Source organism: Pinus tabuliformis, chromosome 5_2 (genome assembly GCF_031772625.1).
Source record: "Pinus tabuliformis cultivar Carrire ecotype Pingquan chromosome 5_2, CPIR1, whole genome shotgun sequence".
NCBI classification, from domain to species: Eukaryota; Viridiplantae; Streptophyta; class Pinopsida; order Pinales; family Pinaceae; genus Pinus; species Pinus tabuliformis.
In genome coordinates, this window is record NC_142306.1 from 159269827 (window position 1) to 159283613 (window position 13787).

A 13787-nucleotide genomic window follows, 5' to 3' on the forward strand; every position below is an offset into this window, starting at 1 on the left:
CATCTTCATCAAGTTGGTTTCCATCAAAGAACAACTCATCAAGTAGGTTGTCATCCAGGACAACAGATCAGGTAGGTTGCCATTCATCATGTAGGTTTCCATTAAGGATAACACATAATTCATAATGCCAACATTTTGTGCCTTTCCCTCTGACCAATATAATTTGAATTGTTGTTATGTTTTCATGCATAATCACGCACCACATCCACAAGTGCCAGCTTATGCAACTCCATCAAAATATCCTGCAGGGAAAGTAATGTGTGGATGAGAATTTCCAAAACTTATATTCTTAACCAATGTCTGCTTTTTCTCCAGGGACGCCATCCAAAATGCAATATTATTGATGATATTATTTATATTGAGTGGCATATCTTCGAAAATAATGGAATTTCTAGCCTTCCAGATTTCCCAAAAGACTACAAGGGGAATGACAAGTTGGTCTCTAGTCCTCCTGATTCAAAATAACAAACAAGAATCTATAGAGTTGTGTTTCGATAGAGGGAAAGCAAAAAGGCTTCAGATCCTAAACCATACTAGAGCAATAATCAGACAATCCAATAGATGTAAATTTGTTTCTGCTGCATTCCTACAAAGTACACATCGACCAAGTCCATTTAAACCTCTTTTCTTCAAGTTCTCCCAAGTCAGTGTCTTGTCCTTCCAAGCTAGCCAGGAATATAAGATGATCTTGTACAAGACCTGTGTCTTCCAAAATTTCCTGAACCAGCATTTGTGTTGTAGATTTTGTGAGATACAAATAATGAAGAGGTATGTGTCTGCAACATATATGGACCCCCGGTGTAGTAGGTCTTCCCACGCGATTTGGTCTCCTCCATCATTTTTGCATATGCCTGATTTGTGTAAGATGGAAATATATCTCTCCCATGCCACTGCCAAAACGTCAGTCAAACCAATTTCCACAACTTTCTCCCAGACATGAAAGATTTCGTTCCATGTTTTAATAACCTGAGCAAGGTAAATGATCCCTCTAGCATTTAATCTAGCAATGAAGTCACCTGTACTGAGTGAATCCTCCTCCACACCCAGAATGTGATCTCTACCTATAATAATGTTGTTTCCTGTGCCAAATGACCAGCAAGTGCGATTTAGGAGCCATTGTTTGATTTTGTTGAAGCTTGCCCAAATGGAAAATCCAATTGTTTTGTTTTTCTTTATTTTGTTTTGTTTTGTTTTGGTTTTGTTGTTGTTTTGTTTGTTTTGTTTTGTTTTTGTTGTTGTTTGTTTGTTTGTTTTGTTTTGGTTTTTTTTTTTTTCTCGATCAGGTCATCTCTCATCCACACTTTCGCCTTAGTGTCACTCAGATATTTTGCTTGAATGATGTCTCCCCACAAATATTCTCTGAATACGCTGCTCCATAGAGATTTGGTTAAAAGTGCCCATCCAAATACTCTTAAGTTTAAGATCCCCCAACCACCAAATTGCTTTGGAATCATGAGTCTATCCAATCTGATCAGATGATATTTGAGGGATTTTCTAGAGCCTGCCCAGATGAAGTTTTCCATTATACGACAAATTTTGTTAATGATAGTGGTGGGGAGACAGTATAGGTGTGCCCAATACACTGCAAGTTGCTGCAACACCAACTGTGTGAGTGTGACTCTGCCCCCGAGAGTCAAACAACGATGCTCCCATCCAGATATTTTCTTATGAAATTTATCAGCAATCCATAACCAATCGTTAACTCTGTAATTGTTTGGTTTGATATTGAAACCCATATATCTCAAACCCAATCCAATCGTTTGAGTGGGCATGCCAAAAATGTTGGCAATGTGTTCTATCTCCTCCTGATGACCTTCAACATATAACAACATGGTTTTTCCTTATTTATCATGAGTCTTGAAGCGTTACCGAACCTGCAAAAGATATGGTGTAATGTGGTCCATTGCATCCTGGAAAGCATTCCGAAAATCAAAATGTCATCAACAAAAAAAACTGTGTTAAACCTTTATGCTGCGTCCCAAGGTAAGTCCAGTAAAAATGTTCTCCATTCTGGCAACTTTGATCTTATGACTGAGGCCATCCATGACTAGTATAAATAATAGGGGCAATAAAGAGCAACCCTGACGTAGTCCCCTTCTGGCACCAAAAAATTTAGTGGGATATCCATTTATAATTACAACATATTGAACAATGGATACACAAGCCATGATCCACTCTATATTTTTCATATCCAATCCAATTCTTGTAAGTATGATGCGAAGGAAAGCCCAATCTACACAGTCATACACTTTCTGTAAGTCCACCTTCATAACCAACGCTTGCATTTTCTTCGTGTGGATGGAATGAAGGCATTCCTGTGCAATGGCAACAACGTCATCAATCAATCTGTCATGCAGAAACCCATATTGTTCCCGAGAGATATAAGTGGAAAGGGTCGACTTTAGTCGTACCACTATGATATTGGATATAAGCTTATAAATAATATTACATAGGGAGATGGGCCTGTAGTCCTTAAAGGATTCCAACTCTTTTTTCTTTGGAATGAGGGCAATGAATGTGGAGTTGATGGCCCCTGGAATGTGTCCCCGAATCCTGAACTCTTCTGCCATAAGCAGTGAATCAGGCCCTATTAGGTCAAAGAAATGTATGAAGAATTCAACAGTCCAACCGTCTGGCCCAGGGCATTTATCTTTTGCAAAGGATTTTAGGACCTTATGGATCTCATCCAAATCAACGGGCCTGTATAACGCCAAATTTTGAGCTTGATCAAACATGGTGGGATAGGAGTCCGAACCTCAAATTTGGGCCACAATCAGTGTACACCCTCGCGCTCGATAGAAGGATTCAAAGAATAAAACTGCTTCTTTCTGGATATCAGTTGTAGAATGTACCATATTGCCATTTGAATCCCTAATGTGCCATATCGAATTGATGTTCCTCCTATAGTTTGCATATCTATGATTTATTTTTGTCCCCTCTTTTAGCCACAGTGCTTTGCTCTTCAAGCGCCAAGTGGCTTCTTGTATGTGCAGGATCTTCCTCTTTTTATCCTCCATATCCTTTATTTTGTCAATGAGAGTAGGAGAGGGGTTCCCATTATCCATAATCTTACCAAGTCTCCCCATTTCCTCCATATATGATAAGTCCTTACTCATGGCCCTTTTCTTAATTCTCTCCCATTTTTGGACCTCCAATTTTAAGGCACGAAGTTTCCCATGTATGGCATGCATGGGTGAAATATTTGTTACTTAGTGCGACGAGGTCTAGAAAGATTTAACCAAATTATTAAAATCATCACCCTCAAACCAGATTCTATGAAATTTGAAGGGCATACCCAAACGCATCTCCTCCCGTTTCCAAATTAACAATATGGGCATATGATCAGAGACATATATCTTAAAGACATCATAATGGAGGAAACCCAATCTCTCTACAAGGTTTTCATGGACCAAAAACCCCTTATACAAAATGGAACTGAAAGTTAAACGACAAAATTTCAACTGGATTTAAAATAAGATTAGTTCAAAAATTGAGTTGCGCAATTTAAATTTGAAGCTGTTTCGTGTGATTGTTTTACGTTTTAGAGATTAGCCGGTTATATTTCTTGACAAATTTGTCCAAATTTTGAAATTATAAATTTAATAGGTAGATATTGATCACTCCAAAATGTGGATACTGAATGTATATTTTCTTTGAAAACAAAATTTTGAAATTACAAATTTAATATGTAGATATTGATCGCTCCAAAATGTGGATACTGAATGTATTTTCTTTGAAAAAAAAAAAACTACCAAAAATTGTTACCGGTGAAAAACACTCCAAAAGACTTTAAAGGGCATCGCCTATCTTGGTTAAGCGCTGATTTCCAAATTTCCATAAAAATCTACTCATATCCTTTTCTACCTTGATTGACACACAAGGCGTATCTGTCTTCCTGTCCTCTATCCATGGCGAGTCTTTACGGTATCTTTCTCAGCTGCCCTGTTTCTATTCTTCTACCTTGATTGTCACGCAAGATTGATGGACCTTTCTGGCATTTGGCCGTGGCGATTCTTGTGTTAAAGTCATGGATAAAGTTTGAAGGAGTTCCTCTGTCAATGCCACATAAACAGAATCACGGGTAAATTGCTCTATGTGCGCCGATATTTAAGGTACAGTGACAAACTCCTGGGTTATTGGGTCAATACCCGCATTAATAGGAATAAATGTATTACTCTTTTCCACTCAGTTTTCGTCTCGCTTATATTCTAAGGGAAACTTCCACGTTCTATGACCATTACCACTAATTCTGCAGCTGGATTCCTTACAAGTATTGCGAGGAAGAGAGCTCAATTCAAATTTCCCAAAACGAAAGGAAAATTTGCTGATTCCCCCTTTAGTCTGTAATTAGATTCAGACCATGGGTGGCGTAAATTTAAGCAATGGCAATCAGGGAATGAGCCTGTTGGGTATAAAGTTAGCAGGAAAGCCCAGATGGTTTCAACTCCTCCTCTGCGCTGGAGGATTCTTTCTTGGGTATCTGGTGAATGGAGTCTGTGAGGTACTTTCATACTCATTGTAACTGCCATATGAGTTCTTGCATGGAGTAAACGCATCTAATTACTGTCATCGTTTCGATTTCATTAGTTACCTAGCAAAACTAAACAACGCTTGACAACAGACCTTGATGTCTGAAACCTAACAAGACATTTTCTGAAACTGCAAAACTGACTCTGTTTGGGAACTGTTGTATGCAGGAATACCTGTATAACAGACTCAAATTCAGGTGAATGTTCAGAATTTCATATATGTTCAGAACGCACTTGCATATAAATACTTGCAAAATAAGCCATGTTTACTCACCCACATTTCGTTTGTTTTGTTTTCTGGGTAAAGCTATGGGTGGTATTTCACTTTTGTACAAGGCTTTCTGTATATTGGGCTTATATATCTCAATGGCTTCCGACTGAAGCACATCTTGAATCCATGGAAAACATACATAAGCCTCTCTGCAGTACTGATGGGATCCCAAGGGTTGACCAAGGGATCTTTAATATTTCTCAACTATCCTGCCCAAATCATGTTCAAGTCTACCAAGGTATATTAAATTTATAATAATAATAATAATTTATTTTAAGGTCACTGTAAAGTCAGATATCAAATTGGTAGGAGATCTCTGGTTTCCGGTATGAGATCTCTTGTTTCTGAGATATGAGATCCCCTCTGCATAGCTGCCATTTATATATAAATTGACATCTCTTGTTTCTGAGATATGGGATCCCCTCTGCATAGCTGCCATTTATAACATATGTGAAGAATTATTATACTCTGATTAGTGCTGAATTACATATTATTATATTTATTCAGACATCAAATTGGTTTATAAGATTCCTTGTTTCTGAGATAAAGGACCTGCCTCTGAACAGTTATTCAGGTATAGATTGACATATATGGATAATTATTGTACTCTGTTTAATGCTTAATTGCATATTATCATATGTACTCAGATTAATGATGAACTGCATATTACTATATGATTTGATCCATTGCAGGTTTTACCTGTGATGATTATGGGGGCCTTCATACCAGGCTTAAGAAGGAAATATCCAGTGGAGGAATATATCTCAGCTGTATTGCTTGTGCTGGGTTTGATAATCTTCACACTTGCAGATGCCCAAACATCTCCAAATTTCAGTATATGCGGAGTTTTCATGGTGTGTGGGGCTCTGATTTTGGATGCCTTTCTGGGCAACCTTCAAGAGGCCATATTCACCATGAATCCCACAACTACACAAGTATGGACTGCAAAAATAATTGATGAACCCAATTAATTAACTCTCATGGACACTAATTCTGTGTTACATATACCCTCTATTATGTATTTATTTACATGCTTGAATCTGCTACAGATGGAGATGTTGTTCTGCTCCACTGCTGTAGGGCTACCATTCTTGATTCCTCCCATGATTTTGACTGGAGAGCTCTTCACAGTCTGGGGCTCCTGCCTACAAGTATGACTTCAAGTCCATTCCAAGGAGTTCTACTCGTTTAAATTTCAGAATTACCAATACTGACTTCTGACTCCAATAATGTTCTCTTATGGCAGCACCCTTACATTTACGTTGTGTTGATATTTGAAGCCATGGCCACCTTTGTAGGCCAGCTGTCTGTTTTATGTTTAATAGCAATCTTCGGAGCTGCTACAACTGCCATGGTTGCTTACCAGTTACCCTATTTCTAAATTCTTACCTAAATTTAACGTTGCTTATTCTTTAGAGGTTTCTTTGATGATAGTTGAATTCTGCAGGTCACAACAGCAAGAAAGGCGTTTACATTGCTCCTATCATATCTCATATTCACGAAGCCAATGACCGAGAAACATGCAACTGGGTTGCTTCTAATAGCCATGGGAATCGTTTTGAGGATGGTTCCAAATCCAATGCCCAATTCGGTGCGAATACAAAGCAACTCTTAGGTCTTGGGCGGCCCTCCCAACTAAATGTTGCTTGGAAAGATCATACAGTGTAACATAACGCAGGCCATTTGACACCTGGAAAAAACACGGCCCATTTGTATCATATTCCCCTCAGTAATACAATATAATGATGCATATTGTAACAGTGTATTTGTGGGAGCGTATCCCTGACTTTGCATGCATCCCTTTCACTTGGAGTTGTGTTTCAGGAAATGTTTATTGTGTGAAATTGTAGCTGAATCTGTACAGATTGGATCTAGTTAGAAAACAATGAAAAACACTGGCAAGTAGAAAACAATGAAAAACACTGGGAAGTGGAAAGGAAAAAAAATAAAAGGAAAAAAAATAAATAGAGAAAAATAATTAATGAATTCTAATAAAAATAAATAAATTATGAGAGAATACAAATTCAACGCAATATATTCTACATGGCTGAACTAATACAGTGGTGAATCTAGAGATGTGAACATGCAGTGAGGAGAATTGACTCCTAGATTTAACTAGCCATGTAATCATCATTTAACTATCTCATGCAAGTGGAGGTAGTAGAATTCATGCATGCATTTGCGGAGTGCCCTCTTGGTGATAATAACGAGGTTGCCCTGCATGACTCTACTTGTTAGTTTTCGGTAGCTCTGAGGTACTTCTGTATTGGTGGTGCCTAAAATGTAGAAGTAACCTAGCACATTTCATTCCCTAGACACTTTACTTCACAAAGTTGAGAAGTGCACATTTTTAATTAATGACTAAAAAGTGAATTTTTACAAAGTGAATATGACTTTATAAAGTTGGGTCACTTAAGTGATTTAAGTAGTGTCCAATATGAAATGAAGTCATGACCATTGATCTTGATATGACTAGATTAAATCGTAGACATTGAGACCTAGAGTTAGGGATTTTAGTCATTGATGAGAAATAAAAGGAGAATAAGAGGGTGAAGAGGCACACTATTCTTCATGAGATTTGGAGAGGAGGAGAAAGGGAGCCATGGGGAGAAGTTCAACAAGAGGAGCTAAGCTAGAGAAAGAGAGAGCAATACATACAACAACTGAGAGACGACATGAATTCCTAGGAGAAGCACAAAAATCAAGGAAGGTAAAACACAAATTTCAAGGTGTTGTTCAACATTAAATGCATGGCAAACAACACAAAAACCAAAAGTTGGTACAATTCATTTAATGCACAGGTCGTACAAAGATGGGCATGATTTTCAAGGGCTCACTGGGCATGAATTTCGAGCACTGTACAACAAAAATTTCAAAGCAGTTGGGCACGGTTTCCAAGGAAGCTTGGGCACCAAAATTGAGAAGCTCAAGACAACATGAAATCCAGGGAAATCTGGGCACAATTTCCAAGGGAGATAAGTTGTATTTAATGCTGATTTGACTGCTGTATTTTTTTTTTGAGAAATAAAAGTCCTCCTCTCTCTCTTACTAGTTTTCCCTTAGGGGATTTTCCAGGGTCATTTGACCAAAAACACCTATATTAAGTGGGTTGCTTTTGTTATTTTCAAGAAAAGTGAGTAGAGTAGGATCATGTGTTTTGAGTTTGAAAATATTCGTGTTTTATGATAGTAGCATGAAATATGTTGGGTTTAACATTAAACTTGGTGTGACTTCATAAACTTGAAATTGAGTTGGGCCTAAAGTCAATTTTTCTACACTACTCACTAATCTAATTGAAGTACAATTAAGTGTATGTTATCTCCAATACCCCTCTGTGAAGCACTACTAGAGACAACAAAATGAATGAGTCTAAGCAAGAAGCCATGTTAGGTACTGATTTTACAATGCATCTAAGTGGCATAGAATAACTAGATGGAGAGGAAAGAGGGAAAACCACATGAGAACAAGCCACCCTACTCAAAATACAACATTGAAAAAGAAATACAACTATTAGGAAGAAAGTGAAACTTTTGCTCAAAGAAGTTTTTCATGAAGATGTTGATAGTCTATTCAAAAGTGGGACAATATCGCAAATCGATGATCCCATTAGGTACCGATTCCCAAATGTAGTGCACGTGGATTTCAATTTGTTTTGTTCGTTGTCGCTCCACTAGATCTTTGCAAAATTTTAGTGTGCTTTGATTGTCTCACCAAATGATAGTTGGATGATGAAATGTGATACCAAGCTCAATTAGGAAGTTTTGCAACCAAATGACCTGACAATGTTGATTACACCTCTCTATTTGACCTCTGCCGATGATAAAACAATCATGGATTGCTTTTTTGCTGGACCAACAAATGGGACCAGAACCTAAACTAAGAACATATCCTTAAGTGGACTTGTGATCAATGTTATTTCCAACCTAATTTGGATCAGTGTGGCCAATGAGATCTAAAGTACATTGTGCTACAAAATGTATCTCGTAGTTGATGGTTAGTTGGACATATCTAAGTATGCACTTGGAAACCTTTCAATGCAGCTTATGTGGCTCCTTCATATATATGGAAACTATGTCTATTGCATATAAGAGATCTAGACAAAAGTGTTGAAAATGCAATAAGAAAATCCTAATTTAATTTTGTCCTTGAATTAAATTAGGAATAAAATTGTAATTCCACATCACATGACAACTTCTTTTAGTTAACTAAGTTAATTTGACTTAGTTGGCTCAGTTAATTCGAGTTGAGGGTCTAACTTGAGTCATGTAGAGTATCTCTTACTTTATAGGAGCCCTGGTTGAGTTTATTTTGAGTTGTAATTAATTAATTCAATTTAAATGAGTTAAAGTCAGTTAATCTAGTTCCAATTGTTGCAGGAACAAGTGGGAGGTCTAGTAGTGTGGTGCTGAATGCAATGATCAACCAATTAACTGATGATTCACTCATAGATAACTCATGCATGTCAGGTCTGATGGTTACTCAGTTGCGATTGGAGTTCAAGGACAATGTACTATCAGCTGTATAATCATCGGAATTGTACAGGTGGTGCATGCAGTGAGAGGAAGGCCTATGATGGCTTGCACAATTCCTTTGAGGAATTTCCCTAATTAATAGGGGCTAATTCCCAAGGAAACAACGCAAGGAAATAGGGACTTGAGCAAGCATAAAATTAGTTAAGTATTGGCCCGGGTTTGTCTAGGAAGCTCTGAGACAGATAGAGATAGTGTAGAAGTTGCTCGAGCTTGAGCAAAGCATTGTAATCTTCTTATATTTTCTGACTAATGCAATATACAAATAACAGTGGTTTTTAGCCGTGGCTTTCCCTAGGAAATCATTGTGTAATGTTTTGATTGAATTCTTTCTCTTGTATGTTTCGTGATTTCGCGACTGTTTAATTATTTCCGCTGATGAGTAGAGTAGATTCAAGTCTATTGTTTTAGTAAATTACAATTAGTAGTTTGAATCTACAAGGAATTTCTACAAAGAGTGAGTGAGATAAAAAAGATTTCCCACAAGCTTTCTATAATGGTGCAATCAACCAATGATTTATCCTTTCCAACCTCAAGGTGAACCATGATAAGAAAGGTGTAGCTGCTAGCTTGCACTAGGTCATCTAAAAGCAAACTAAGATATTTCCTGTGTACTTGGACTGAGCAATTTTGAGCCTTGAATCATTTTGGTTTGTTTCTAGACTTAGGAAGAAGTGTAACAAACCCATATCTATCATGGAAAACCTGTCATGTATAGGGGTTTTGCCAACAACAATGGCATGCATTAGTAGTCAAGTGGAATCTAATTGAGGAACAAATTTAGAAAAAGTATATAGAAGAGATCAATGATTTACCTTATCACCTACAATTTTGGAGTTATCATGCATGTCGTATATGCTCATCAAATATGGGGATTTGAACCTTGTGAAGAAATCCTGAATGTTTTCGAAATTGCTTGGGTCTAATGAGTTGAGCTCATTTCAAGGATGTGACCCCACATCTCATCCTACGTCCCAAAAGAGTGTCTCCAAAGTGGTTGAAACATTATTTGGAGCGATGCATGCTTCGACATAAAACAATAATTTTGGAGAAATTGCTAACCATAGGAAACAGAAGGCCTCATTCGTGCAGTTGAAATATTTGGATTTTTCAACTGTGGGATTTGGTTCAATCTCTATTTCCATGGCCATTCGATATGAGCCTCCACTTCTAAGCTAAAGTAGAATTTTGATTTCCATTCGAAATAGTTATATGGTGTGAAAATTGTAGAAGGTGGAAACTCCATTCTTTCCAATAGCTCTAATCTTCGACACCTGCAAATAGATTGTTTATGTTCCTTCTTCTTGGCTCCTGTGGATGCTTATACTATGTGAAATTTTAGTTGAACTTGCACCGATTGGCTCTAGTTAAAAAACAATAGATAAAGCTTGCAAGTAGGAAAGATGACATAAAATTGATAGAGAAAAAAATTAATGAATTTTGTTAATGCACAAAAAAGAAAATTATGAGAGAATACAATTCAATGCAATATATTCTACATGGTTGAACTAATATAATAGTGAATCTAGAGAAATGTGAATATGCATTGAAGATAATTGACACCTAGTACTAGTTAATTGACCATGCAATCATGAGTAAACCACCTCTTGCAACTGGAGGTTAATAGAACTCATGAATGCACTTGTGAAGTGCCCTCTTGGAGATATAATGAGGTTGCCATACATGACTCCACTCAATAATGTAACCGAAGTACAATTAAGTATATGTTATCTTCAATATCCCGAAAGCAAATATAAATTGAAAAATAATTATATATCTAATAATAATAATAATAATAAAAATAAATACTAAAATATAAAAGATTAACCTATAAATTTAAAAAGCTAATAAATAAATTTTAAAAAATATATAAAAATCTATTATGAAATATTTTGAATTAGATTTTTAATTTACAAAAATAATTTAATAAAATGATTCTCTTCAATATTTTTTTACCAAATCCCTAATAATTAACAAAATTATTTAGGATAATCCATCATAGAGATTTTCATTTTCAATTATTTCGTGGGTTAAATCTAAATATTCTACACGAAATATACTAAATATTTTAGTTATGATAATAAATATACTGTATGATTATAAAATTAATATATTTTAATTATATAATAAATATACTATATAAAATTAAAATATTTTAATTAGGATAATAAATATACTATATTTTAATTAGGATAATAAATATACTATAGGATTATAAAATTAATAAAAACTTTGTAAATAGTAAATTTTAAAAAATATGTAAAAATTTATTATAATATATTTTGAATTAGATTTTTAATTTACAAAAGTGATTTAATAAAATGATTTTCTTGAATATTATTTTTTACTAAATCCTTAATAATTAACAAAATTATTTGGGATCATTTATTATAAAGATTTTCATTTTCAATTATTATATCTGCTCGTATGGTGTATAACACATTCGATTTTGTTTTTGACTAGGTATTAATTTGTCTTTGACCAAAAATTTACGACGCTAATCCCTAGTTTAACGTTAGGAATTCAGTTTTTGTTATTTTTTATTATTATTTAAATTTATTTATTTGTAAGGTGATTGGTTGAGGTCTTATTATAGATTCTTTAGTAACTTCTTTTTCTATTAGTTATTAATTTTTTTTTAGTTTCATTTAATTTTTTGATGTATATATATATTTTCATGAATTATAAATTTTTCAAGCTATTTTCAACTTAAGGTGACTTATTATTATATTAAAAACATATTTTAATAAATTTAATGATAAACAATTATATATATTAATAAAAATAAAACACACACATAGAAATATGTATATTAATATAAACAATATTAGTTAATGAGATTTCTTAATTTTTGGTGATGACATTTTTATTAGTTGTTTTATTTTTGTAATGAAATTTGTCTTTGTTATTTTTTAGTTTAATTAAACTATATTTAAACCAAGCGACATGTACTAACTAGTAACTTTTGTTTGTTAATAGGTTAAATCTAAATATTTTACACGAAATATACTAAATATTTTAATTATGACTATATGATTATAAAATTAATAAAAACATGATTATAAAATTAATAAAAACTTTTTAAATTGATGATATTTTTTGTTTAGAAAATTTAAGATCATTTATCATAAAAATGTTGTAAGTTTGAGTGAAAAAAGTATAATATTATTTAATTATACGTATATATTTTTACTTTTGTTTTGGTTATTTTTTTTTAAAGGTTATAAATTTTTTGAAAATTTTGTTTTTTTTTGTTTTTTTCTATTTTTTTCATTTGGAATATTTAAAGTTTTATAAAAGAAAAATTGATATATGATTTTTTTTTCAAATTCATCAAATTTAATATAAGAGGATTATTTATTTATTATTATTATTATTATTTTTTTTTCATTCATAAAATGAATATTTTTTCCATATTGGAGAGGTGATTTTAATAGTTAGAAATGGAATATATTTTAACTTAGGATTTACCAAACACCAACAGGGGCCAAATCTCATTTCACTCAAAAAGAGGTTTACACCTCAAGAGATTTAATTCCTCTTGACACTTGGCAGATCCGGAATTAAGATGGATCTAGGTTGATTGTGTATATATGTGTGTGTGTAGTCTAACTAATAGATGAAAATAGTTTTTTTCACGACATTTTTTCTAGTTAACTTTAACCAAAATTCGGTAGAGGTTTTAAAAACTTGAGTTTAAGTTGTTTAATCTGTAGAGCTCGAGTCCTAGAAGTTTTTCAAGGTGTTGAATCTATTTATGCATTCAAAAATGTATTTTAAACAACAAAAAATCACAATCTTACTTGAAATTGTATTGCCGAATTTTGGTGAAAATGACTATTTTGTCTATAAGTTAGACTATATATATTATTTTGTTTTTAAATTTTATGTAATTTGACCGAGTCAAAATGTTTTAATTAATAGTCATTTGATTTGATTTTTATTTTTATGTAATTTGAATGAGTTAAAATGTTTTAATTAATAATCATTTGATTTGATTTTTATTTTTATGTAATTTGAATGAGTCAAAATGTTTAGATAACATAACATAACAAGACATAACAACATCTCTTCCATACTAGGTTGGAAAGAGTCTTTCGAGACAATTAATATTTGATAAATAGTAAGATAGAGTGAGGAGCATCTCTTGCGCCCAACATTACTTCATGAAAAGGAAGGTGGTAATATTATGAAATGTCCCTATTCCTATTTTATGTTATCATTTAGGTACCATGTTACATAACAATTCCAGCTTTGGATAAACCATCAACTTCCATATTTCTCTCTGTATACATGTGCTGGAGAGTAAGATTGTTGGAAAGCACTCTCAGAGCTCTAACCTCTCCCAACACATAATTTAGAAACACATTGTGACATCTCTGTTCATCTTTACCTATTTGATGACAACCTGAGAATCACCAAACACCTACAAACTGTTAATTGATTTTTCATTTCCTA

General features: G+C 34.0%; 1 protein-coding gene across 3 annotated transcripts; it reads left to right on the top strand.

The window, feature by feature from the left end:
• Window positions 1-4149: 4149 nt before the first annotated feature.
• Window positions 4150-6577, top strand: LOC149158011 (UDP-galactose/UDP-glucose transporter 4-like). 3 transcript variants are annotated; one of them, XR_016262020.1, is made up of 8 exons: window positions 4150-4501; window positions 4698-4726; window positions 4837-5038; window positions 5308-5374; window positions 5493-5735; window positions 5850-5951; window positions 6047-6154; window positions 6248-6382. XR_016262020.1 is itself a non-coding variant. In XM_089437693.1 (7 exons), the coding sequence occupies exons 1-7, from the start codon at window positions 4361-4363 to the stop codon at window positions 6076-6078; spliced, it is 816 nt and encodes a 271-aa protein (XP_089293819.1). In that variant the 5' UTR covers window positions 4150-4360; the 3' UTR covers window positions 6079-6382. The 3 variants fall into 3 exon arrangements, 2 of the variants coding, with proteins under 2 accessions (XP_089293819.1, XP_089293818.1); XM_089437693.1 differs by having other exon boundaries at window positions 6047-6382; XM_089437692.1 differs by lacking the exon at window positions 5308-5374 and having other exon boundaries at window positions 4151-4501; window positions 6248-6577.
• Window positions 6578-13787: the final 7210 nt, after the last annotated feature.

What these genes read in the sequence shown, in the direction of transcription:
- LOC149158011 (XM_089437692.1), top strand. Translation starts at nt 4,361, where the DNA reads ATGGGTGGCGTAAATTTAAGCAATGGCAATCAGGGAATGAGCCTGTTG. An exon ending in TCATGTTCAAGTCTACCAAG is followed by an intron (nt 5,039 to 5,492) that starts GTATATTAAATT and finishes GATCCATTGCAG; the next exon opens with GTTTTACCTGTGATGATTAT. An exon ending in TCTGGGGCTCCTGCCTACAA is followed by an intron (nt 5,952 to 6,046) that starts GTATGACTTCAA and finishes CTCTTATGGCAG; the next exon opens with CACCCTTACATTTACGTTGT.